General features: G+C 40.2%; 2 protein-coding genes across 5 annotated transcripts in view; one reads left to right on the top strand and one right to left on the bottom strand.

The window, feature by feature from the left end:
• Positions 1–26,468, top strand: part of DSC1 (desmocollin 1) — a 361,845-nt gene that overhangs the window by 2,136 nt on the left and 333,241 nt on the right. For all 4 annotated transcript variants that reach the window (XM_060613518.3, XM_060613517.3, XM_060613519.3 and 1 more), the window contains exon 2: positions 6,518–6,612. In XM_060613518.3, the coding sequence (XP_060469501.1) occupies positions 6,553–6,612 (60 nt within the window). In that variant the 5' untranslated portion in view covers positions 6,518–6,552. The remainder of the gene's footprint in view (positions 1–6,517; positions 6,613–26,468) is intronic.
• Positions 17,188–26,468, bottom strand: part of DSG3 (desmoglein 3) — a 31,330-nt gene continuing 22,049 nt past the window's right edge. Inside the window, exons 12-16 of the mRNA XM_060613516.3 lie at positions 25,333–25,590; positions 21,364–21,503; positions 20,778–20,841; positions 19,157–19,404; positions 17,188–18,011 (exon numbers count right to left, since the gene is read on the bottom strand). Of these exons, the coding sequence (XP_060469499.3) occupies positions 17,445–18,011; positions 19,157–19,404; positions 20,778–20,841; positions 21,364–21,503; positions 25,333–25,590 (1,277 nt within the window). The 3' untranslated portion in view covers positions 17,188–17,444. The remainder of the gene's footprint in view (positions 18,012–19,156; positions 19,405–20,777; positions 20,842–21,363; positions 21,504–25,332; positions 25,591–26,468) is intronic.

The following is a 26,468-nucleotide window of genomic DNA, read 5'->3' as shown; positions in this document are numbered from 1 at the left end:
TCATAAATCTCTGTACACAGGAAAAAATACCATTACTAACAAAGCTCTTGATTGCTTTATAATAAATTGAGTGTTAACAAGATGTCAATGACTTAACTTATGGGGTTTTTATTTTCCCCTAAATTAGTTGAACATTAAATGTACTTTTCTTAAAACATGTACTTATAATGCATCAGTTCAAATTATACTTTGTGCAAATAGTTAGCTCTTATATCTAGATACATTCAAAATATCTACCTGAGTTGTGTTTCCCAGAATACTTTGCTTCACACATACACACAGAGAAGAATAAGCTTTAAGTGATTAGTTTATTAGAATCATCTCTTACTATTATCTCAAACACAAAAATTTTGTAAAAACAAAAATTAACATCTCATTTTCCTACTATCACCACCTCTTTACCCCCAACACATTCTCAGCATCAAAGAACACTTTATACGTTGACAGTTCTTGGCAAATAGTTTGATAGATGACTGACCCTTTAAATCCATTAAAAATCCCAACGAGCATATGTATCAGAATTAATGTGAAAGAGATGAGAGCTAAATTGGGTGATTTCTGATTTCTAAATCATAATATGTGGCCGTTACAACATAGAAAATGGTCATTATGGTCAGGAGGCTTACTTATAGAGCGTCTATAGATAAAAGCTATGTAGATACAAGAAAAAATGTGAAATGCCACTACCTAATGTGGAAAAGGCAGTAAAAGAAGGAATCTGTTTTCTGGCTTAGCTCCGCTCATTTATTCCTTCATTTATTCAACATTTAGTTTGTCCCTGTTCAACAAACATTTCATTTGCATTTTATTGGGAGTGCAAAGATAAATAAGTATTTCCTCATCCAAAGAAACAAAAATAGGTACTTAGGAAATAATGTAACTACAGAACTTACAAACTATTATAAATGCAGTGGTAGAACTATATGCAGGGTATAAAGCAAACCTAGGGAAGAGAATCCCTAATTCTCACTGAGTGCCATGATATTAGAGAATGCTTTAGGTGGGGACTGTAGGGGTGATGTGCTGAGCAGGTTCATAAAGGGTGAATAATTGTGAAGGACACATTGACCCTGCCAGGACAGAGAAACTCAAACAGAGTTGAGTGCTTGTTGGTGGAGAGTCAGGGGCTTCAGATTTCTGTGAAGAAAGCATTATTTTACTCACATTAACACAAACAAGAAAGTCAGAAGTAAAAGCTTTTTTTTTTTCCAGTGAAAATTGTACTGAGATAATTACAGCAATATCCAATTAGAAAAGTCTAGCAAGTAGTTTGAAATGAGAAGGAAAACACAACTGCAGATAGATTTATGAGGCAGAAACAATAACCTAATTTTCTTTCTCTATTTCTTATTGTCTGCCTACCTGTTAAATGCTTATGCCTTTTGAGTTTTTTCCTTTGCTTCTGTTTTTCTTAATTGGTACTATGATTCTGTAGGCACACTCCTTGTGCAAACCCATTACAGGTCTCTTTCCTAAGCTTCAAACATGGGAATATTATCATTTGGATATTTCATGGGGACCTCAAAGTACCATAATAATTTTGTAGGGATGTCAAACTAACATACTGACAAAAAAAGATTTCTGCAATCCCTTTAATTCAAGCTTACAACTTCCTCATATGCCTCTCACATGCCTTGTCAATTGGCCACCCAAGCCAAGAACCCGAGAGTCAGTCTCAATTCTCCTTTTTCCATACTCTCCATCTCTAATTAGTTACCTTTCCCTTTATTCTCTGTGGTTCCATTTAGAATGATTCATACAACCTTTGAAGCAGCAATCACATTGTGGCTAATGGTGATTTCATCTGTGTCTGCTACTCCACCCATTTTGCTTTCTCAAGGTTGTTAGTACTTAGAAAGCAGAGCCCATATCATATTCATAGTGGGGCCAGCCTCTCGTATCCAGCAAATATTTGATTTGTTGAACTAAGCTCATGTGCTGGAAGGAACTAATGATAAATAAACAGTATTATAAGGGAAGGCGTTTGAAATATCTACTGTAGATGAATTAATGGTGGATCTAGTCAGAAAATGTTGGTCTGGGATTGTGTATGTGTGTCGTGTACATGCATACACTGCAGGCACACACACATACGTGTTATTTTTGTGTATGTGTGTTTTCCCCAACCACACTGCAGCTCAAGAACAGGGGAAGGATAGCAGAGGGTGATGTGAGTTAGGGTTGCAGAGTGGCCTGGCTAATAGTTAAGAGGTATGAGTGTCAGTATATACATGGAGTTGAGTGTGGCAGGAGGGGAGGCACGGGGTGAAGTTGGAGGAGCTCAGGGGCCAGTTGAGAAGACAGGGTATTACTTTCTGTATGGGGAAATGCGAGAGGATCGTCTTTCCCCTTAATCCTGGGGAAGGAGCCATGGTCATTTTCCAGAAAAGCCAAACCATGAGTGACATCACAGACACTAGAGAGTCAGGATGTTGAGATTTTCGTGGACTTTCCAGTTTGAAGGATCACGAGCCACATCCACCTTGGGCAGTGAGAGAGGAGAACTGTTCTACTTGGGGTGGGGGCTGGCCTCTAATAACAGGGTGAAAAAAGCTTTATGGCCTTTCTGAGCTAGAACTTACAGAGTAATAATCAAAGTCTAGCAGCCTGCAGCCCTGTGGTCTAGCCCAGAGGAGCCAGCATGTCTTAATGAACAGTCACCACACTGTGGGGCAGCAGTAGTCAGCCCGAGAGTATAGCTGCAGACAACACCCTTATGAGAGAGAGAGGCCTGCGCATGAGTCACAGTGCTAACTGAGCTTTTCCCCACAGGCTCCTCCTTGTGAGTCAATATAGGAGAACTGGCCGCTTGGATGCAAAGCCCCTCAGCCAAATGGCTGAAGGAGATTGTTAACGTTGTTCACAGGGCAGAGGAGAATTAGTGGGGGATGCTACAATTGCAAAATAGTATTTGGCCTGGCAGAAAATCCCCCAAATTATCTCTACTTGGGTCTCAGTAGAGTACTTAAGATATCTTAAGAGATTTTTTTTTTTAAATGAATCACACTAGTTTTAAAATGTGATTTTATAATAATGCTGGATGGCAGTGTGCACAAAACAGCAGCTCAAGTTGTCTAGGAAACCTCAGCAAGTCTTTGGTGTCCCATCAGATGCTCCTCCCTCCCATTGACTAATGTCTGAAATCCTTTAACTGGAGGGTCCCTCGACTGTTACAGGCGGAGTACTGGGAGGGTGGCATGTCAATCTCTTATCAGTCATTTACATCACAGCAGGTATCACAGGTTGCCCAGGCATGCTCCACCTCCAAGTCTTTTTTTTTTAATTTTTTTTCAATGTTTATTTATTTTTGAGAGACAGAGAGAGGCAGAGTGTGAGTAGGGAAGGAGCAGAGAGAGACAGGGAGACACAGAATTCAAAGCAGGCTCCAGGCTCTGAGCTGTCAGCACAGAGCCCCATGCAGGGCTCGAACCCACGAACTGTGAGATCATGACCTGGGCCGAAGTCGGACGCCCAACCGACTGAGCCACCCAGGCTCCTCCACCTCCAAGACTTTATACTCTCCGTTCCTTTTTTCTAGAAGGTTCTGTTCTAGACATGTATAAGGTTTACTCCCTCACTCTTCACTTTTTGCCCCCCTCAAATAATACCTTGTTGGTGAGGCCTTCTCTGAACATTCATTTACAAATCAAATAATTCTACACCCCTAGAGCTCCCCATACCCCTTCCCTGCTTCCTTTTTCTTCCTGGCACATCTCAGTCTAAAAGACTGTGCATTTATGTGTTATCTGTTACCATTTGCTAGAATGTAAACTTCATGAGGGTTTTCTCTGTGAACTGATACGTATCCAGCACCTAGAACATTGCCTAAGCCTTTGTAGGTCTTCAGTAAATATTAGTTGAAAGTGTAAATGAATGACTAAGTGAAGATACTCAAGGTTATTTTGGAGGATAGGGTGTGTGCGTGTGTATGTGTATGTGTGTGTGTGCATGTGTGCATGTGTGCCTTTAAAGTGAGAGTCAAGGGGGAAAGAACCAGAGACAATTATGTTCCTGGGAGGGTGTGAGTAAATGTTGCCAACTGAGGTGGGAAGCCTGCTTCACTGTGGACAAAATCCCTCTCCCTCACAATTTTGTCAAGGATGGGCCTTGCTAAGGTTGACTGCACAGCAGAAAGTGAAGAAGTTCAGAGACTAATGGAGAACATTTCTGTCTTCTTTAAGACTCCCTTCCTTGCAAGGGGGACAAAGTGCAAAACCATAAACAATATGGAAAATCTCCTTCCCTCTGGAGGTGAACAAAGGAAGCATTTATTAACAGGAGTGTGATGCTTGGGAATGTTGATTTTTATCTCTGTGTGACTACATTTTCTGAAAAAAATTTCAGAATAAGTTTCTGGCTTTGGCTTTACCCCAGGATTTGCCTGTGGGAATTCTTGGAAAGATAAGGGAAATAGCGGTGGCTGGGGAAGAGAGGAGAGTGGTTGTTAACTGCAACCCTGGGCTGGAATCCATCCCCAGCATGACAGGACTTGCAGGGCTTACCGCAGGCATGAGAGTGTTTACTGAGGGTGTCAGGTAGAAACCATCCCGCTGACTCAATGTGACTAATGAGCCTAGGGAGATAAAAAAAAAAAAAAAAAAAAAAAAAAAAAAAACAAAAACAAAAAAAAAAACCACCTCTCAGAAGACAGAAAGGAGTATTGGTTTCTTGGCAATTGTTTCATTCATTTGCACGTAGACAGGGATGTTCTTATGTGTATGAAAAACTTGAAACAGAAGTGATTCAGTAACTTTGGAGAGCAAACTTAGTAGTAAAACATTGGCTTTAAAGATCTTTTCCAAATAATCCAAAATGATAATTATAAATACTTTAGTAGAGAGGAGGAGAATCTCAAAAATAATGAACAATTTTGGATCGCCTGAGTGGCTCAGTTGGTTAAGCGTCTGCCTCTTGGTTTCAGCTCAGGTCATGATCTCACGGTTTGTGAGTTCAAGTCCCAAGTCAGGTTCTGCGCTGACAGCGCGGAGCATGCTTGGGATTCTCTCTCTCTCCCTCTCTTTCTACTCCACCCCTACTCATGCTCGCTCTCTGTCTGTCTCTCGCAAAATAAATAAACTTTAAAAAAATTAGAATTGTTAATTTTTTTTGAGTTTATTTATTTTTGGGGCGCCTGGGTGGCTCAGTTGGTTAGGTGACCGACTTTGGCTCAGGTCGTGATCTCACAGTTTGTGAGTTCGAGCCCCGCATCAGGCTCTATGCTGACAGCTCAGAGCCTGGAGCCTACTTCAGATTCTGTGTTTCCCCTCTCTCTAACCCTCTCCTGCTCATGCTCTGTGTCTCTCTGCCTCTCAATAATAAATAAACGTTAAAAAAATTTATTTTTGAGAGACAGAGAGAGTGCGAGTGGGTGATGGACAGAGAGAGAGGGAGACACAGGATCCGAAGCAGGCTCCAGGCTCTGAACTGTCAGCACTGAGCCTGACACAGGGCTTGAACTCATGAACCATGAGGTCATGACCTGAGCCAAAGTTGGACGCTTAACTGACTGAGCCACCCAGGCATCCCAACAATTTTGATTTTAAAGAAAAGGATTTGAGAAAATTAAATTACTCATTTTGATTTACTTTCAGAACTAATCTTGGTGGTGGTGGCTTTTTATTTCAGTACCATATCAGTCGATGTAGTAATTTGTTAATAATCAAATTCCGTAATTTGTAAATGACTTGTTAAAATTATTAGAGCACATTTAAAGTTATTCAGTAACGATGTTACTTACTTCCATTTTGACATCCACCTCAGGTGGAGAAAGAGGCTTGATTCCAGTTGGGAAGGCCAGCGCAGCCTCAAGGTGATCTTGTCCAGAGACGGATATGAGCTTCCAAATGCCGTCTGTCACACATGTCATGCGGAAGAACAATATCAGGAACCACTAGGAGGACACATTTACATAAGCTGTGCTGATTTAAAGTTATAATGCTGTTATTCTTGAATCCCAAATTAGATACTATGAATGGCAGATTATTTCTGCATACTTTTGTGGCATAAGTAATTGAAAATCTGTTAACATGACAAATACTAATTTCATTAATTCAGTTACATTTATACACACCTAGGGAGTTGGAGAGTTGAAGCAATACCGATAATAAGAAAAGACATTCAAAATGTCTCCAGTGCCTGAGCATTTTAGGAAAATGTTTGTTTTTAAGCCTGTTTTGTTTGAACTGTACTTTTTTTTTTGGTTTGTTTTTTGTTTTTGCTTTGGCAGTGGACCTAATTTGAATTTCATCCCCCCCCCCCCATCTAGTTCCCACTTAGAGATTTTATTAGACAGAAATATGTTCAATCATTAAGCAAACCAGTTAAGCAAAATGTTGATACAAAGAAGCCAATGGGAAAAAATTGCTCTTGATAATTTGGCTTTAAAGAAACTTGTCTAAGGGCATTTGCAGTTAAAGATTTTTTTTTTTTATTCATGATGATTATTATGAACATTATTATAGACCTCTTGTTTGACTAGTTAATTGTCTGCTAATTTACTTGCCATCTTTTTTTTCAGGTGGACCTCTCAACTTTTACTGAAACAATATCTGAATGATGTCATACCTTTGGGGACAGTCACACCCATTTCATGCAGAATCAGCTACAGTAGAGGTAAGTCAGTCAACAAAGACTTCTTGTGACTAATTCTTCTAGGGGTATGAAAGAGGAGGAGAGTGTATTATCATACTTCTTTCTTGACTTTAGGATTAGAGTATTCATCTGAAGTAATCAGCAAATTTGATGACAACTCAACAAATTAAGCAGAGTAGTATTACAGGGAAGACTTACTGGTGAGCAAAGTAAAACCCAAGTGAAAGCTGATGTAAAGAATTGCTTTATGGGTCATAAAAGTGCCATTGTGAGTTTCCATTGTGTGGCACTGTGGGAGAATGAGTCTACACTTCGCAATTTTCAATAATTGGGATTTTAAGTCTCTAGAGTATGTTTTATTGTTCTTTTTATGTTGGATTTTCACTTCAGAAGTATGGATAAACCATCTGAAACAAAAAAAAATGGAGGAAGATTATGGCTTCTAGGTTTTAGGCATAACAAGATGATGGCACTTCTATAGAACATTTTATTTACTTTTATTTCTTAGAGACCAGATACATTAAGTCAGTTGCTCAAAATGTGAAACCTGATTCCTAGGTGTGCTCTGTGGTCCTAAATGGACAGATGCCAGATATATGATTTGAGGGACACTGGAAAGTGTCTCACCTCCTGATCTATAACCTAATGAAAATGGAATATCACTTTGCTTGCTTTCTAAGTCAACAGATATTCTATGTATTAAAGATATATACTCCAAGGAGGAATAACAAAGTGATTCTGTGGTTTATACTTCATCATGAATTAACTTATCAAACAATTTAAAAATTTATCAACTAGTTACGGTCATCTTTTTAAAGGAAGCAGGAAGTAGTGATTATCAAAACTTTAGGCATATCATGTTTTAGAAACATGTAAAGGGAAAGATAAATTTCATTTTCTTCCATTTTATGTTGGGTCAGCTAACTTTTGCAAACACAACTCTTTTTCACATGGCTAGCAACTTGGCACCATAACTCATATAGAAACTGAATGTAAAGTGTGGTCTCGTGTGTGTGTGCAGTAATTATTATTCTATTGATATTACCTACCATATGGATCCTGCTGGAGGTTGGATTAAGAACACTATTCCTGGGGCGCCTGGGTGGCTCAGTCGGTTACGTGTCTGACTTTGGCTCAGGTCATGATCTCGCGGTCCGTGAGTTCTAGCCCCGCGTCGGTCTCTGTGCTGGCAGCTCAGAGCCCGGAGCCTGTTTCAGATTCTGTGTCTCCCTCTCTCTCTGACCCTACCCCGTTCGTGCTGTGTCTCTCTCTGTCTTAAAAATAAATAAACGTTAAAAAAATTAAAAAAAAAAAAAAAGAACACTATTCCTTTCAGGGAGCCTGGGTGGCTCAGTCGGTTACGTGTCCAACTTCAGCTTAGGTCATGATCTCACAGTTCGTGAGTTTGAGCCCCTTGTCGGGCTCCGTGCTGACAGCTGAGCCTGGAGCCTGCTTCAGATTCTGTGTCTCCCTCTCTCTCTCTCTGCCCCTCCCCCCACTCATGCTCTGTCTCTGTCTCTCTCTCTCTCTCTCGAAAATGAATAAACGTAAAAAAAAAAAGTATTAAAAAAAAAAGAACACTGTTCCTTTCATGTTAATTTTCAAGTGACTTCCCCCGCCCCAAAGCCACCTAGTTGCCCTATTATACTTGGTGGAAATGATGGAATTAGAACTCTTAGGGAAAAAGCCCTCCATTCTGCCCTTTTCCAAGGAAGCACAATCATCTGGTGATTCTCATCATTTCAGCTACATGAGATAACAATTTGATGTGAATGAATTTGTTTCTCTTTGCTTGTGTGTTCCGAGGAATTTCCACTGTGGAGTAGCCTAGGCAGGACAAGCCTTGTGACTAAGGCAAAAGATTAGTGAAAAAGAATTATTACAGTGGCAGTTTGAAGTCTCAGAAAGAGAAATAACCTAGTCAATTCCCAACTCTATCTTTGAGAAACAAGTTACTTTTCAGCCTGTTTGAACATCTGTAAATCAAGGCTTTGGATCAGATGATATAGATGTTTTGAGTTTGTATGGTATCATTAGTTTGTATGTCAGTACTCCTAACTTTGAATTGAGTTCATTTTGAAGGTTTAAATTATAATAATAAAAGTAATAAAAATAGTAATCTTCCTGAGCACTATGTCCTAAATGCATTCTTGTAACTTCTTTACAGAAACCTCATGATGTAGGGACTGTTATTTCCATAATAGTCCAGAGAGGTGCAAAGAGGTTAAGTGACTTGCCCAAGGAAGCAGTGAAGCTGGGATTTGAACTCAAGGAGTTGTCTCCAAAGCTTGAACTCTTTTTTAAAAAATTTTTTTAATGTTTATTTATTCTTGAGAGAGAGAGAGAGCATGAGAGCGCGCACATGAGTGGAGGATGGGCAGAGTGGGAGAGGGACACAGAATCTGAAGCAGGCTCCAGGCTCTGAGCTGTTGGCACAGAGCCCGACGTGGGGCTGAAACTCACTAGCTGTGAGATCATGACCTGAGCTGAAGTCGGACGCTTTTAACCAACTGAGCCACCCAGGCGCCCCTCCAAAGCTTAAACTCTTAGCCACTAACTTAAAACACACAATTAAAAAATAAACCAAATCAAAAAGTTTTCAAATTTATCTTTTGTTAATCATTCAACCTAATACACAGTCATTTTGATTGATTAATAGATGGAATGAAATTTTAGAACTTTCTCATAGGTCCTAGAATGGTAGCTTTGATTTTGTGCAAATTTTCGCAGGTTTTCTTTGCCCAAAAACTCAGTGTTTCCTATCAAAATACCCAGCGACATGTCCTGACTTGTTCTTTCAGTGGAGACATCCTTTCCTAGCCAGGATTGGCAGAAGTAGCAATAGCATGCGTTGGCTTGTTCTGGAGGCTCTGCTGTGAAACTGAGCTGCATAGAGTTAGAAGAAGAGCTTCTGTCATCTTGGCAGCATTTGTTGTTGGTTTGCCTCTTTGAAAGAATCTTCAGAGAGGAGCACAAAAGAGGATGTTGCAGGGTCCAAGAAAGTGTATGCAGGAAGAGTGGCAAGTTAGAAAATCCATTTATATTTCTACTGTAGCAGCCATAACTTATGAGGAAAAATTCATAGCAATTTATAACAGGTGAGAGGAAAAGGGAAGACGCAGAAAGAAATACTGTCAGAACTTATTAGATGTAAGTGTTTGTCACACACTGAAGATTTTTTTGTCATACAAGAAGTTGTACATAATTACTGTGTATAACTTGATGAGTTTGGAGCTAAGTATACACTCATGAAACCATCACCACAGTCTATGCCATAAACCTATTCATCACCTCTAAAAGTTTTCTCCCTTTCTTTTATTTATTATTATTTTTGTTGTTGACAAGAACATTTGGTATAAGCTTTACCCTCTTAGCAAAATTTTAAGTATACAATACAGTATTGTTAACTATAGATTTTGTGCTGTACTGTAGACCTCTAGGACTTATTCATCTTGTATAAAAAAAAACTGTACTCGTTGACTAATACCTCCATTTCCTATGACACATTTTTCTACTAATCTAAAGTTGTGGATGTCAGCCCTGGATAAGAATAATTAAGAGTTTGGCCAAACAAGGTCTTCTCATTATGCCTTACCTCAAGAAAGTTAGGTGGAAAACCTAGGTGATTCTTTTCTTTTTAATAATAAATCTATTATTTATTTAATAATAAATTCTGTATGCAGAAACTTTTATCTGCAAGACAAACCAAGCATCAGTGTCTGGTCCATGGGTCTGATGATGGAAAGACACTCCTTCAGCTGTGCCAAGCTATGTGCTTACTTGAGTGGTGTGTGTGTGTGTGTGTGTGTGTGTGTGTGTGTGTGTGTGTGCGTGTGTGCGTGTGTGTGTGTGTGTGTTTTACCTCCAGGTTAGGACCATATAAATCTTATAAATGTTACTGTCAACACTAGTCAGTTGGATATGGGAACACATGACTGAAGTTAATCCTGTATTTTGTGTTTAAATACTCATTTTTGGCCTAGTAGCAATGACTTGTTGCAGGAGTGGAAACCTGTCATTATCCCTTTACATAAATACAAGATTACCTGATTCTGTGCTGCTTTCTAATTAAGAGAGTTCTTTGCAATCCTCTCTTGATTATGAAGGAACGTAAATACTTCCTTTGCCTTCTGAGGAAATGAGGACATACTTATTCTTTCAATGTCACTGTTTTGCTTATATTATCATAATTTGATGCTCTGTGTTTCCACATAGAATTTTCTGTTGGCTAATTTAATAATGAGAAATTCAGCACAAAGAAAACATCAGAGATGTTCCAAGGCATAAATTTTGAAATATGATGGTCTCACACACTTCATGGGAATGAAGGTGGAAATCGAGATAGTGTTGAGGAGTGAAAAAGTTGTGGTTGTTCAGATGTGTTGTTCTCCACAAATCATGGAAACAACTGAGGTGGAAGGATCCATTTAACGTTATGATTTAAAAAAAATGAAACAAAATAAAGCAGAAATCAGGCTCTTAGATGCAGAGAACAGATTGGTGATTGCCAAAGGTGGGGGGTGGGAGGTAGAACAAATGGGTAAAAGAGGTCAAGAGGTACAAACTTACGGTTATAAATAAGTCATGGGTATATCATATCCAGTTCGGTCACTGCAGTTAATACTGAATTGCATAGTTGAAAATTGTAGAGTAGACCTTAAAAGCCCTTATCACGAGAAAAAAATGTTTTGTAACTACGTATGGTGACAGGTGTTACCTAGACTAATCATGGCGATCGTTTCATAATATAAAATATTGAATCAAAATCTCTCTCCATAAAGTTATTTTTGTATCTCGCTACATGTCACGTAACTTCTAAATAGTGTGCTATCAAAGTCCTTTTTGAGGAGTTCATGAAAAAGGAGATTCCATGACTTCCGGGTAGCTTGTTTTCCTTGTTAAATGTGGAAGAGATGTCATTGTGCCCTGAAAAAGAACCTCACAAATGCCTCAAAATAGTAGCCAATCATGTATTTGCATTCTTTCTATCTATTCCTTTGTCTCTACCTTTTTATCCCTCTATCTCCCAATCTTAGCTATATAGAGATGGATATAGATTGCTCTGTCCTCTATGTCCAAATAGATGTATTTGCCTACAACGTACTACATTTTTCATCTTAAGAATTACGTCTAGATTTCTAGCCTTTTAAAAATTATTTTCACTGTTTTCTTTGTATTCTTTCCAACTTTTCATGCTCTCCCCAAGTCTTAGAGCTGAACGCAAGCAGAGTATTTTGACAGAGTAATAATTACGTACTATTACTACCGAATTGCTATAGATAAACCTTTACATTATGTCACTTTATTGAATGACCCTAAGGAAGTAAGTTGCTTCTCTGGGTCTCTGTTTGCCTGACTACAATCAGGGTTTCTGTAAGAATTAAATTAGAATGTGTAGTTCTCCTGGCCACCTGGTTGTTCTTACCAGTGTCTAGTTTCTTCCTACTCTGGTCACTGAATCCATTTGCACTTGTTCTTTTAGACGTCATTCCCTTGAGTTTTAACCATGTCTGTGTTGTGTTTAGATTTTTCTGTTTCACATTTTTTTTAAAGAAAAAAAAAAAAAGCAAAGACACCAACCTAGAATGGCCCATGTCTTGTCACAGAGGGATCAGGCAGAACAGAAGGAATCTCGGTCTTCACTTGTGGAAAACGTGGTTTCTGGCACCTGGAATTCAAAACAATTATCTTCTTATCAGTGATTCCCCTTAATTAAAAATGATCTCAGACTGTGTTGTTGAACAAGTGTTAAAACATATCATCTCTGGGGGCGCCTGGGTGGCTCAGTCGGTTAAGCGTCCAACTTCGTCTCAGGTCATGATCTCGCTGTTCGTGAGTTTGAGCCCCGCGTCGGTCTCTGTGCTGACAGCTCAGAGCCTGGAGCCTGCTTCTGATTCTGTGTCTCCCTCTCTCTCTGCCCCTCCCCTGCTCATGCTCTGTCTCTCAATAATAAATAAACGTTAAAAAAAATTAAAAAAACCAAAAAACATACCATCTCTGGTTCAGAGTTACTCATTTTTAGACCCAGTGAAGACGTGGAGAAAGTGCTGAATTGCCAATAACCAGAAGGAAATATCTTTAACTTTTATTTGTTTCTTAATTGTTAGATACATTGAAGCTTGTCAGTTGAGTGCGTTTTTTTTTTTTTTTTCACACTCTCACCTGACTTTTGAAAGTTAAGGTAAATTGACCTTGCTGTTCTTATTCTTCAAACTTTGTATAAATAGGAGGATCTGGGGATATTTTTGGAATTTACCTATATGGCCTTCTGGGGGTTGATCTGGAACGTCTGAGTCGAACCATCCACTTTTCTTCACTGAACATCCACTCTAATCCAGTTTCTGCTCCGCAAGTCTGCACCTGTGCAAGTCTGCACCCAAGGTGAATTGTACAGTTAAAGGATGAGGAAGGTCAGCCAAAGCAAGATCTAAAGTTCTGAAGATACTTATTCTGTGGCATCCCTTTAAAGGAAGACATAAAAATAACAGGCGTGTCCTGGGAGACAAACCCAGGCTTCTGGGACTGATGGCCTGATGGTCACCAGAGCCGTGGTACCTTTTTCATTATGTTAGGTTGGAGACCTTACCTTCTCTTTACTCCAGCTTTTCTCTCTGAAACATTGTAGAATGTCAAAACATTTGTCTAAAGGACCGTTGCAAATTACCAAACAAATAATAAACGAGTGACAGCCCCACCTCATCCAGCACCTCTGCTAGCCCCATTCCTGCATGAAGAAGAGATCCAGAGTCCCCAGGTATTTCCTTTCTGACTGGGAGGATGGAAAAAACGTATCAACTAGAAAAAGATGTAAATTAGTGATACAAATACATATGTAAGTCCGTTATTTACATTATATTTCTTAATAACTATTAATTATAGAGAGTAGTTCCCCTTTTACTAAATGGTTAAGGAATACCCATAAATTTGTTGCCAAACAGTTTTATTGTAACAGTGTTACACTGTTAAAGTTTTAGGGTGTACTGTTTAAAATTTATAATACATCAAATAAAAAGACAGTTTGAAATTTTTTTTTTTTTTTTTTTGCTTAAAACAATTTTTATTTTTGGTGAAAAAATACAGATACATTTTTGCTTTGAGTTTACTTTTACATAGCAAATCAATGTTAGGACCTCCTAGACAAGACTAATCTATTTTTATTAGAAAACACATTTATTTGCACTTCCTCCTCACATAGCCTTTGCTGCCATGACATAGATTCCTCTGCAGTTTGGCAATGCAGCAACGTTTCCAACTCACCTAAGTTGGGTTTTAAGAGGCAACATTAAAATACTTTGAGGATTCCGAAAATACTTTTGAACTTGGGATAAGGATAATTATGATTATTATTTAATTCCCACGCATAATAGAGGCACAAATCAACCATGTATGATCTAGACCCCAGAGCGAGCTTCCCAGTGGTACCAGCAAGGCAACTTCCTTAGGACCTGGCAGCTGCTCCGCAGAGTCTAGTTCCCTCCACAGTCTAGTTCCTCCACAGAGTCTTGTTCCCTCCACAGAGTCTAGTTCCCTCCGCAGAGACTAGTTCCCTCCGCAGAGTCTAGTTCCCTCCACAGAGTCTAGTTCCCTCCACAGAGACTAGTTCTCTCCACAGAGTCTAGTTCCCCCCACAGAGTCTAGTTCCCCCTACAGAGTCTAGTTCCCCCCACAGAGTCTAGTTCCCCGCCCCCCCCCAGAGTCTAGTTCCCTCTACAGAGTCTAGTTCCCTCCGCAGAGTCTAGTTCCCTCCGCAGAGACTAGTTCCCTCCGCAGAGTCTAGTTCCCTCCACAGAGTCTAGTTCCCTCCACAGAGACTAGTTCTCTCCACAGAGTCTAGTTCCCCCCACAGAGTCTAGTTCCCCCTACAGAGTCTAGTTCCCCCCACAGAGTCTAGTTCCCCGCCCCCCCCCAGAGTCTAGTTCCCTCTACAGAGTCTAGTTCCCTCCACAGAGTCTAGTTCCCTCCACAGAGTCTAGTTCCCCTCCACAGAGACTAGTTCCCCCCACAGAGTCTAGTTCCCTCTATAGAGTCTAGTTCCCCCCACAGAGACTAGTTCCCTCCACAGAGTCTAGTTCCCCCCACAGAGTCTAGTTCCCCCCACAGAGTCTAGTTCCCTCCACAGAGTCTAGTTCCCTCCACAGAGTCTAGTTCCCTCCACAGAGACTAGTTCCCCCCACAGAGTCTAGTTCCCTCTATAGAGTCTAGTTCCCTCCACAGAGTCTAGTTCCCCCCACAGAGTCTAGTTCCCTCTATAGAGTCTAGTTCCTTCTACAGAGTCTAGTTCCCCCCACAGAGACTAGTTCCCTCCGCAGAGTCTAGTTCCCTCCACAGAGTCTAGTTCCCTCCACAGAGACTAGTTCTCTCCACAGAGTCTAGTTCCCCCCACAGAGTCTAGTTCCCCCTACAGAGTCTAGTTCCCCCCACAGAGTCTAGTTCCCCGTCCCCCCCCAGAGTCTAGTTCCCTCTACAGAGTCTAGTTCCCTCTACAGAGTCTAGTTCCCTCCACAGAGTCTAGTTCCCCTCCACAGAGACTAGTTCCCCCCCCAGAGTCTAGTTCCCTCTACAGAGTCTAGTTCCCTCCACAGAGTCTAGTTCCCCTCCACAGAGACTAGTTCCCCCCACAGAGTCTAGTTCCCTCTATAGAGTCTAGTTCCCTCCACAGAGTCTAGTTCCCCCCACAGAGACTAGTTCCCTCCAGAGAGTCTAGTTCCCCCCACAGAGTCTAGTTCCCCCCACAGAGTCTAGTTCCCTCCACAGAGTCTAGTTCCCTCCACAGAGTCTAGTTCCCTCCACAGAGACTAGTTCCCCCCACAGAGTCTAGTTCCCTCTATAGAGTCTAGTTCCCTCCACAGAGTCTAGTTCCCCCCACAGAGTCTAGTTCCCTCTATAGAGTCTAGTTCCTTCTACAGAGTCTAGTTCCCCCCACAGAGACTAGTTCCCTCCACAGAGTCTAGTTCCCTCCACAGAGTCTAGTTCCCTCCACAGAGTCTAGTTCCCTCCACAGAGTCTAGTTCCCTCCACAGAGACTAGTTCCCCCCACAGAGTCTAGTTCCCTCTATAGAGTCTAGTTCCCTCCACAGAGTCTAGTTCCCCCCACAGAGTCTAGTTCCCTCCACAGAGTCTAGTTCCCTCCACGGAGCCAAGTTCCCCCCACAGAGTCTAGTTCCCCCCACAGAGTCTAGTTCGCTCTACAGAGTCTAGTTCCCCTCCACAGAGTCAAGTTCCCTCTATAGAGTCTAATTCCCTCCACAGAGTCCCCTCACTTCAAGATGGGCACACTGCAGCTGTTGTTGAAGCAGCAGGATTGTCTTGACAGAACAGATCGCCCACACTTCTTTCCTAGCACATAACCTTCCTGTCAGTCATGGTGCCAGGGAGAGGGAAGAATGTTAGATGTAGGGACATTTAGGAGGCCTCTACCCACCCAGGTAGCCTCAGGACTGTATCCTTCTGTGTTAAAACACACTTTATTACTTTGCATTCCATCTGGAAAAACAAATACGTTTTGAATATGGCAAACAAACAAACAAACCCAGAGAAGAGTATTTTATGTACAATTAGAGATAATGGAGCTCAACAATGACCTTGTAAAGACTCAGCTAAGACAAAAATGTTGATGAGCAGACAGAGTGTTCTCTCTGGGCTAAAGGCTGAAGATCTTGAATGACCAGAAATGATTTGAAGAACTGCATTGCCATCATGGCCATGTGCATGAAGTCATAACTTCTAAATCTAACATTGTTATGCTAGAGAATTAAATTTCTGAAGCTGTTTAAAAGGAGTGAGGCTTAATAGAGGTTACTGACAATCTCTTTCCATATCCATTTTTGACTTGAAATGGTGCTTATCACACATATTCAAAAATTTCACCATATGCTATTCTGGTCAGATGCCTCTTTTGCTTATGAGAAGAAACATGTTTTGTATTCTCACAAAGTCTGTGGACATTGTTAATGTAATAAACATCGCTATATGTCATACGTAAGCTACATCTACTTACTGACATTAAAAAAAATAGAGTAAAGTTCAAGAACTATTAACACAAGATTTGTACCGAGAAGGGTGTAGGAAGGAGCTCGATGTAAATTATTTTCTTTGGATGGATCATTTCAAAGTAGTTTACAAGAACACAAAATATTATTTACACAATACTAAACTTTTCCTAAATGTTCTATGATATTTCTATTTCAAAACTGTCTTATTTTGAGAATCGAGGAATATACATACAGCAAGTTTAACGCATAAGCCAATAGCCCTTAGCTTGAGCGAAAGATGTATTTAGAGTCTCCCAACACCGAGAAGGTGGCAAAAACTCAGCTGCACCTACGTCCTTTTTCCAAGCAGCTCGAAATGCTTTAGCAAAGACCTTATGACTCTTACATCATTATTAGTGACATAAGAAAAGGTGACAGAGACAAGAACTGGGGCTCTTGACACCAAGTGCCTAATCCACTGAAACACACTGCATTTTATTTAAAGCGACAGATACCTTTCATTGGCACTGCCCAAATAGAAGTTTAAAAGCTGTTAATTGTTAAGTGAAAATTTTCCCACTGAATACGATCTTAAGGTTTTTTGAGAAACATCAAGATTTACTACCACCTGAATGGTATTTGAGAAGTAAGAGTGACAACATGTTTGGTTTGGGGATATTAACTAGAAAATTTAAACTAATCATGATCAGTTTATGAGAGTACCAAATTAGTGCCCAATTAGACCAATACTGTGAGCTTTGCTATGCTACTTTGAACAGTTTGGTCCAAATATCTATCTTCAGCTGCTATGTTTATTCCAGTTCATTCTGGTCATATCAGATGGGAACAAGGATCTTCTGTACTGATTGTATTATGTGACCCTCATAGCTCTGCCGGAGTTTGTAGGTTGCCAGGAACACTGGCAATGGGACAAATCACTCTTTCTGTCACTATCACATTTTGCGTGAGACGCGGCTCAAAGACTGTAGTGGAAGGTTGCACGAGAGAACCAGAGGCCGAGTAAGTCTCTGTTACCAAATAGCTACCAGGCTGCAAAGGGTCAGGCATGGCAATGGCTGGCTGGAGAACAGAGCCGGAAGCTGGCAAAGCGGAAGCTCCTTGACTGCCTGGCACAGGCTGGCCCCTAACGGATTCTGACTGTTGGATGTCTATGGAATAGCCACAGGGTTCAATCCTAGAATGGCCTTCTTGGGTAGGTGGCTGAGATTGTTTGGCTTCATCATCAATCCCGAGGCTAATCTCAGCAAGCTTTTTGAATTTGGGGCCAAGTGAGTCCAAGAAGCTGTCATCCAGCTCATCGGCAATAAAACTGCAACAACCCACGGAGCCCACGGGAGAACTGGGGGCACCCATTCCTTCGTTATCATAGATCAGCAAGCAGTCATTTGCTTCCTGGGTGTCGTCTTCTTCTGCACAGGCAAATGCTTTCTAAAGGTGGAGAAGAGTGGAAAAAATGAATTTTAAAAGCGTGTCAGTTGAAGAATACGGTACAGTTCGCAGAACTCAAGGTTTGATCATGAATGTGTGATTTAGGTAATCCATAGAAGTAAAGGCACGCTTTGTATATCGACAGTCTTGTTACAGAAATTATCTGGTGTTTGGAGAACTGTATAGTTGACATTCTTTCAAAATTGAATCTGGCCTAGGCTCGTGTTTTAATTCTGGGTTTTGAAGGTACTAACGTGGATTTAGGCCTACAAAACGAATGTGTTCAAAGCCGGGAGGTTATTCACTAGGACAAGTGTGGGGTTTTCTGTGTGTACCTCTGTTAATGCTAGACTCCCCAAACCTTGTGGGAGCCTGACCCCTAACTAAGGCTCACACCACACCTCAGAAAATCCCAAGAGTCCTCATCCCAAACAAGTTCTCCCTGCCAGTCACTGTGTCAGGATCTGCTTTCTCAGCAACAGGCCACATCCCAGGACTTACCAGCTCTGATACTGAAGCTGTGTGTGAAATCTGTTCTAATGATGCACCAATCAAGAGGCAAGACCTTCCTCTTAAAGTCTTCTCTGTTCCTGAACCCTTGTTCCTTTCAGTTCTATGCTTCCTCACGCTTCATCCGATCTTCGATCATGTTCTTTTTTCCCACTTTGATTTTTGGGTCATTTATTCAATGGTTCTTCAACTTTTGGGGGCAAAGACCCCTTTGAAAATGTGAAAAATACTACAACCCTGTCTCAGAAAACTATGCATGTGTGTTCTGGCATACTTTATGGCATAGGAAACACAAAGTAAGCTGCTTTGTATTCCTAAAGAAGTTGCTGCTGATCCTGACATGCAAAAGATTTTGCTTTCCATTGTTATTCCAGCTGGGGGGATGAAGTTCCACTTGTTATATGATCTCCCTTTGTGTCTAAATACCATTTTTCCTTTTGACTAGTAGCCCCATTGTGGCAGCCACCTTACATCATCTGTATTATTTTGGCAAAGAACCCTATTTTTTTCTTACATTTTAACAAGCTGTAAATAAAATAACAACAACAAAAACGAATTGCAAAACTGAAGTATAGTCAAGTGAAAAGACATCTAATGTAAAGATAACAAAGCCACAGAGTTTTCGACCCAATTACCTGAGAAAAATAGGAGTCCAGGAAATTCATGCTTACTGCTCCTTCCCCATAGTCCTTATTGGTTCCTCCAGTGGAATGCCTTGTTCTCATCGTTCCAGACTGTCCTGCAGAACCAATGCCAAGTCCGGTGCCTGTGCCGAATCCTGCAGCGGCCCCAGATCCTGTAGCTGCTCCAAGCTTGGTGCTCAGTTCCATTCCCGAAGCTCCTTCCACCACTGTCCCTCCAGCATATGTATTCATACAAACTTCTAAAAACGGGAGAAAATTCTGTAGCATCTTATGCTGTAATTTTTTAAATTGTTTTTTGATATCCCTGAACAGATGCCAAGTAAAGCAAATAAGTATGTAAGTGGGAGAAATTACAATTAAATGACTAGAGGTGGTCAGAACATCCTACGGTCTGATATGTGAGAGTAACAGAGGAGATGAGGCTGTAACAGAGGACCTTAGCAGATGAAGTAGCTCTGCAAACATAGTAATTGAAAAATATACACAGGAAATAGGTTTTCAGTGACAAGAGCCAGAAATAATAAAGTAAAAACAGAATATTCAGCACATAGCCATGGAAAGCTTCTAAGGCAATGCTTATTTGTTTTCAGGAAAAAAAGAAATTGAAATTAAGCTGTCATATTGCTGTAGTATGGAAACTAAAGAGGGAACATGCATAATATAATCAAGCAAATTAGCAGGCACTAATTTAGTGTCTTGGAGCCTAAAGAAAATTTAACGAGTTATGACTATTCTATTACCTTTACATTACACTTTCATGGAAAATTATATTTTTTCTAGAGAATTCTGAATATAGTTTTTGCTATGTAAATAAAACGGGAGAAGCAGGTGAGGATCTGGGGTAGCTGATAAAGGCAGACATTTTGGGTGATCTCATGCAGACTTTGCAGGCTAGATATTTAAAAACAATCTGTTGCTATGTGTGGAATTAAGAAAAAATTTTAATATTAGGCATTAGTTCTTGTTCCTCCAGTGTATGCCTTAGTTGTGGCATTGAGATAATATGAATAAAATGGTCATTTGGTAAGCCAAAGAAATAAATAATTTCGCCTATGTCACAACATAAACGATCTTGTCCCATTATGCTTGAATATGAAACTGTTACTTGAACTCAAATCAGGGTATTGTTAGTTCTGGGGAAGGAAGAAGGGCAACAATATAGAAGATGTGCACATGTGAGGTTTAACTGCAAATATTACCAATGTTAAGAATAGTCAGAGTTGAGTGGTAGGTACACAGTATTTGCTATATTTTCCTTTACATTTTCTACATGTGAACTCCTTCCTAATTAAAAAAAATAGTAATTGACTGAGAGCTATACTTCAGTTTATCAGAGTTTGGAAAATCTATAACAAATCTTCAGACATTAAAAATGGCGGCATCACTGGACAATGAACTTCAACGAACCTACTGAAACCTGAGCTAGGTCATGGAATTGACTGATATACTAATAGTAAATCTTTTCATTGAAACCCATTGTTCACTGATAACATCTCCCCAGCATGTGTACATATGTGCAAATTATTAAGAAAATGATTTAGAACACTTATTTTTCAGTATTTCTTATTTAATCCAATATTGCCTTAAAAATATCCATTTGTTGTTCACTTACCAGAATTTTCCATGAAATCGGCTCCATTGGCAGTTATAGGCGGCACACGAATATTTGTGATTTCCTGCAAACCAAAATAAATATATTTAAATGTTCCAAAAATAAATATATTTAAAAATGAACCAAATTTCATGGCAATATGGGTGAAATGGGCTGTTTGCAAAAGATGTCTTTATAAGAAGCCCAAATTATTGCAGGGCTAACCATTTTTATGATGTAACATCTGAAGAGCTATGATCCTAAAAGTTTCCATTTATTTCAACATTGACTCACAGAGGTCTTTAAAGATCGAGGAGTGTCTTATTTTTATACCCCGCTACTGTTTTTCCTATCTGAATATAAATATGATTTTGCTCTATGTGATTGAAATAAATGTTTTAATATTTTTTTAATGTTTATTTATTTATTTTGAGAGAGAGAGAGAAAGAGTGCATTTGTGAGCAGGGGAGGGGCAGAGAGAGAGGCGAGGGAAAATTCCAAGCAGGGCTCAATCCCATGAGATCAAGACCTGAGCCAAAATCAATAGTCGGACCAACCGACTGAGCCAAACAGGTGCCCTGAAATGTTTTAGAAACTGGGTCCTCACCTTGTCTTCAGGTTGAGCTCCTTCGATTCCCCACGGATGAATTGTTCCTTCGGAACCATCAGGAACTGGGATAAATCCTCCTGCCACTCCCCCCATAGAACCCATCCCGCAGTCACAGATCAGCAGCAGAAGAGGGGCCACTGGTTATAAAGGAAAACAAAATATCGCAACATTTGAGTCATTTGGAAACAATTTGACGTGACAGTTGTCTGAAAAGTTACAAAGAAAATACAATATTTTCAGTACTCATGGAACATCTAATAGAAAGAAAAATTAGTTTCTACAAAATAAAGTGTAAGCATCCTAAAATTTCATATAATTATGAAACCGAAGGAGATAGATCATTCTTGTGATATGTGTATTTTCTTAAAATAGGGATTGTTTGATGAATGGTAAAAGTGGTTGTTCAATTCCTCAATCCTTTTCTGTAGTAGATATATATTTTTATTGCATTTATTTGTATATGCTGAGCTATGTATATTATGTCAGGTGAATACACACCTGATTGGTCAGGATTTTGGGCAGGTGGGCGGGGTAACGTTTCTGTAATCAGGACTCTACAGATCTCCTAGTAAACAGCAATTAACTGGCAAACTCCCTCCACAAGTAGAATGATGAGCTAATACCAATGCATTCTTAATTGTGATTTAAGAATCTCTAGCTTGGAGGGGCCTTCCAGTCAGGGTAATTTTCATTCTTTCTGTGCATATCTGTCACATCTCAGCAATAAAGATTAACATCACTCTCATGCTAATGGACCAAGAGAAAAATGTACTCTTTCTTGAAAAGAAGCCCTGGAAAGCTAGGTAGTCAGTGACCCCACCCTCACGTCTGGGCTGTCAAGTCTTCTTGAATCCTCACGTTTGAATTCTGTCCATTTAGAGGTGGTTTAGTGAGGGGTTTAAGAGCACAGCCTCTGGAGCCAGACTTGCAGGGTTTGTATTGTGGCTCCAACCCTCACCAGCTAGATACGTTATATCATCTTTTCTCATTTCTATGGGTTCATCCAGAGAATGGGAGAATGCATTTTATCTATATCATAGCTTATCGTGAGGATCAAATAAGTTAGTAGTTTAAGAAAGGGTAGTGAGTGCTATGAGGATTTGCTGGTATTGTTTGGATGGGTTACGTCAGTTATGCAAATTAGGTCAGTCCTGTATATTAGCTCTGTACAAAATGAAAAAAGGCCAAGTATATAAATAAAATAGGTTGGGCATAATTGATGTATTTTCTTAAGGTCTAATATAATGTTCATGTAAATGATACTACTACAGGCTTTTTTAAATTGCCATTCTCAATTTCATGACTGTTAGTGTGCGGGATTGAGTCCTGTGAGTTGACAAATTAGTTTTATTTTTTTTTATTTAAAAAAAAATTTTTTTTTTAATGTTTATTTATTTTTGAGACAGAGAGAGACAGAGCATGAATGGGGGAGGGTCAGAGAGAGAGGGAGACACAGAATCGGAAACAGGCTCCAGGCTCTGAGCCGTCAGCACAGAGCCCGACGCGGGGCTCGAACTCACGGACCGTGAGATCATGAGCTGAAGTTGGACGCTTAACCGACTGAGCCACCCAGGCACCCCGACAAATTAGTTTTTAAGGTGATGAAGGTACATCTGTACGCTGAGCATTTTTAGGTGGGCATGAATAATCTTTTAGTGATCTTGCTTGTCACTGTATCTGCAACATATATCTGGTTTTTATATATGTATCCAGAAAAAGTTTTCCAAAGTGTTGAGTGCATTTCTACGGTCTGAAAAATGTGTGTTGTGTCCTGCGCAAAAATCAAAACATGGCGTTTCAACACAGGAAGCAAATATAACACTGAGAATATAACACAGTGTGTCTTCTCTGATTGCCATCTGGAGCCCAATCCAAAATGTACAATGGCCTGCCTCTATGATTTATCCACACCCTTAAAGTCAGCATTTCAAAATTAAGCTCATCAGTGCCACCCTATGTATCTGTGCCTCATCTAATATTTCCAGTTTCATTGAGTGATTTAAGTGACAAGTGAATTCAGTGGTTCAGCTGGGTTTCTTATCCATTCTTCATATTCATCAGTCTCCAAATCTCCACGTAATGGAGATTACGTGTAAATCTCCATTACACGTATAACAAATATAATTGTTATATTGTAAATATAACAATGCCTCACACATTTACCCTTTCTTTTCCACTCTCATATCACAGCTCTGAATCTGGCTTCGATCATCTCCTTGAAAGTATCACAATAACCTCCTAACTGTAATTTCATTTCTAATTTAGCGCACACACCACTGCCCGTGTTATCTTTCCAAAACACAAATATGAACATGCTAGGTTTTTATTCAGACATGTTCAGCAGCTCTTTTTTCTCATAACTTAAGGAACAAACACCGTAACAGGTGTATGTAAGCCCTTTCAAATTGGTGCCAGTGCATTCTCCAGGTTCAGCTCCTTTACTGTCCACAGTTTCCCCATTTGTTAGCCTCCCAACATGTGAGTCCTAAAACAGGAGAAGCATTTTCTGGCTTTTGCCCAGTGCTGTTGCCCTTTGGAAACACTTTCCCCTCTTTTTGTACTTATACCTGACTCATTTTTCGAGCCACAATTTGATGATTCTCCTATTCTGTGAAGCCCCAGTAATAGCCCTTGGTAGTAAATTCTTCGATAGCTGTATCATGGTATAGTTTCTTCCATAGACTGAGACACACATACATCTGTGAACTACGTGAAAACCAGAATCAGGTTCCCTTTTTCAGCTGGATGCTTGTCAAGACTCACATAGATGCACTTGAAAAATTTGGTTTTGAAATCGAGTAATATGATATTGAAAAACTGAAAGGTACGTCAATTTCAGCTGTTAAATGACATGGTGCGTGATAACTGCAAAATAGGAAACACTTCTGAGGAAGGAGGAAGGAGAATATACGTGTGTTGGACGACTCTGGAGGTCACACCACAGTTGTAAATATAACAACTTACTATTTTTTTTTAATAAGAAGAGATATGAACAAATACAGCAAACATTAATACCTATTAAGTCCGAATGATGGCTATGTGTGTGACTGTCATGTAATTTTCTGTACTTTTTGTGGTTTGAAAGTATTTCACAGATTTTTAAAAAGTTTAAGTGAAGGGGTTGGAGTAGACTTGATTATCACTCACAGTCATTTTATTCTAAAAGCCTATGGTTCTGTAATAAATTTGGGAAGGGATTGTGAATTTTTCAAAGGTTTTTCTTATATAAGAGTTTGCCATGAAGTTCTTTTACATAGAGACCTATTACATTCAAAATATTTCGTTCACAAGATTTTGATTTAAATGCAGCTTTTTAGAAACCTGACCATTAAATAAAATAAATTTTGCTTTTATTGAAAAACAAAACATGTGTAGTTTCCCCACATGTGTTCAATAAACTTAATCTTATTAAGTAAAAGCCGTTAAGAGGGTGAGTATATGGGTGGTAAGCTATTTTCAGGAAGTGCTGGATTAAGCAATAATTTTTCAGGGCCCCTGATGTATTAATGTTCATTATAGAGTTCAAACCTCTATATTCTCTATGTTTTTCCTTAGATTTATTTGGCCAGGGTTCTCCTTCTATTTTAAAATCTCATGAGATTTTAATATGGAGAAGACATTTTAGAAAGTAGTGCATTGTGGATAAAGGCGTTATTTTGATTATGAACATTACTGGCAGTGTGTAGAAAGTTCATGCTTTAATTTTTTCTTGTTGATTCTCTTGCACTGTTTTCTAAATGTCTAACATGTATGACATGCTTTGTTGTATTATGAGTATAGATTGTTGGCAAATGACACGTTAACTTTAAATATCTCAGATTCTTCCTGAAAATGCCACTTTCCTCTATCTTTGCCTAGAACGCAGTTAAGGAATGGCTCTACGTTGCAAATGTGGCATCCTGTGCAGCATGCCTCCGCAGAGACTGATTCCTCATCCAAAACAGAATTTAACTTTGGCATACTCACATAGCAACAGCAGAAGACCAAGGAAGATCAGGCCAATGGCTGCAGGTCCCAGCCTCCATGATGAGCCTCCACCTATGCGTTCAGGGTCTTTGTGCCCGTTAGAATTTCCACAGGTGTCCCTGTTGTCACACTGACAGACTTGTAGAGTCAGGCTCTCTGGTGTCTCACACTGTCTGTCCTGACTGTCGGTAACTGTGAGCGAGATGGTGTACGTTCCAGGAGACACCTGCTGCTGGGCGTTAAGGAGGGCGGAAGTAGCTGCAGACAAACATCATACAAATCAACAGCAGGACAAGGTGTCTTTTGCCCTTCAAACTACCTATTTTTGCTAACAGAACCAGGGGTGCCTTAAACATCATGGTCACAAATAGTGAGACTGATAGTAAGGTGAGATTTGAAGGGGTTCAGTTGGGTAAAGCAGGCTGCACTTCCTCCTTGTCCTTCTTTCTGCCTCTGTTATTGTCACTCATGAAGACCCAGTCCTACCCTGATATTTCCCTTGAAAGATGATGGGAGGCAGGTATCGTGTTGACACGAAGCCCCCCTCTTCTGTGACGTAACCACTCTCCTGTATGTCTGCACCAACCCCCTGAACTCTGGTGTGTGGCCCTCAGAACATATGCCTTCCCCCTGAGTTCATGTTTTATGCCTGACTTATCAAGACTGAGTTTCTGCTTTGGCTTCCACTACGTCAGCTGTTCCTGATAGTTTGCATCCCCTGTGCCCAAACGCTGGTTGTTGTATGGGATTCTCTGAAGTGACGGCCTGTTGCCTGTCTGTCTCGTGAATATTGATCACCCTCCATTCTCCATTGCTGTGTTGTCCCTTTCTAAGTGGGCTCCAGCAGCAGCTCTTGCAAGCTGCAGAGTTGTGTCAGCTGGATCACTCTCGATCCTACCCTGCCCTTTGGTACTGTGCTCGAGCCACTCAGTCCACACTGTTGCCTTGTGCAGCCTCACCCAAGCAGGTGTGCCTAGAGCTGGCTCTCCTCTGTCTCTGATGTTTTGTGTGTGGCCTTTTTATTGGCCACGTGCCATGTGCCAGTAAACCCGTTTGGACCCAAATTCTACACGCGTAATTTGGAGCTCGAGACTTCTACCAAGATCAGTAAGGCCCTCGGAAAGAAGGCCGTGGAG

This window comes from Panthera onca, chromosome D3 (assembly GCF_046562875.1).
Source record: "Panthera onca isolate mPanOnc1 chromosome D3, mPanOnc1 haplotype 2, whole genome shotgun sequence".
In the NCBI taxonomy this organism is placed as follows: Eukaryota; Metazoa; Chordata; class Mammalia; order Carnivora; family Felidae; genus Panthera; species Panthera onca.
The sequence above is the reverse complement of the archived record's forward strand: the minus strand, read 5'-3'. Positions and strand labels throughout refer to the sequence as shown.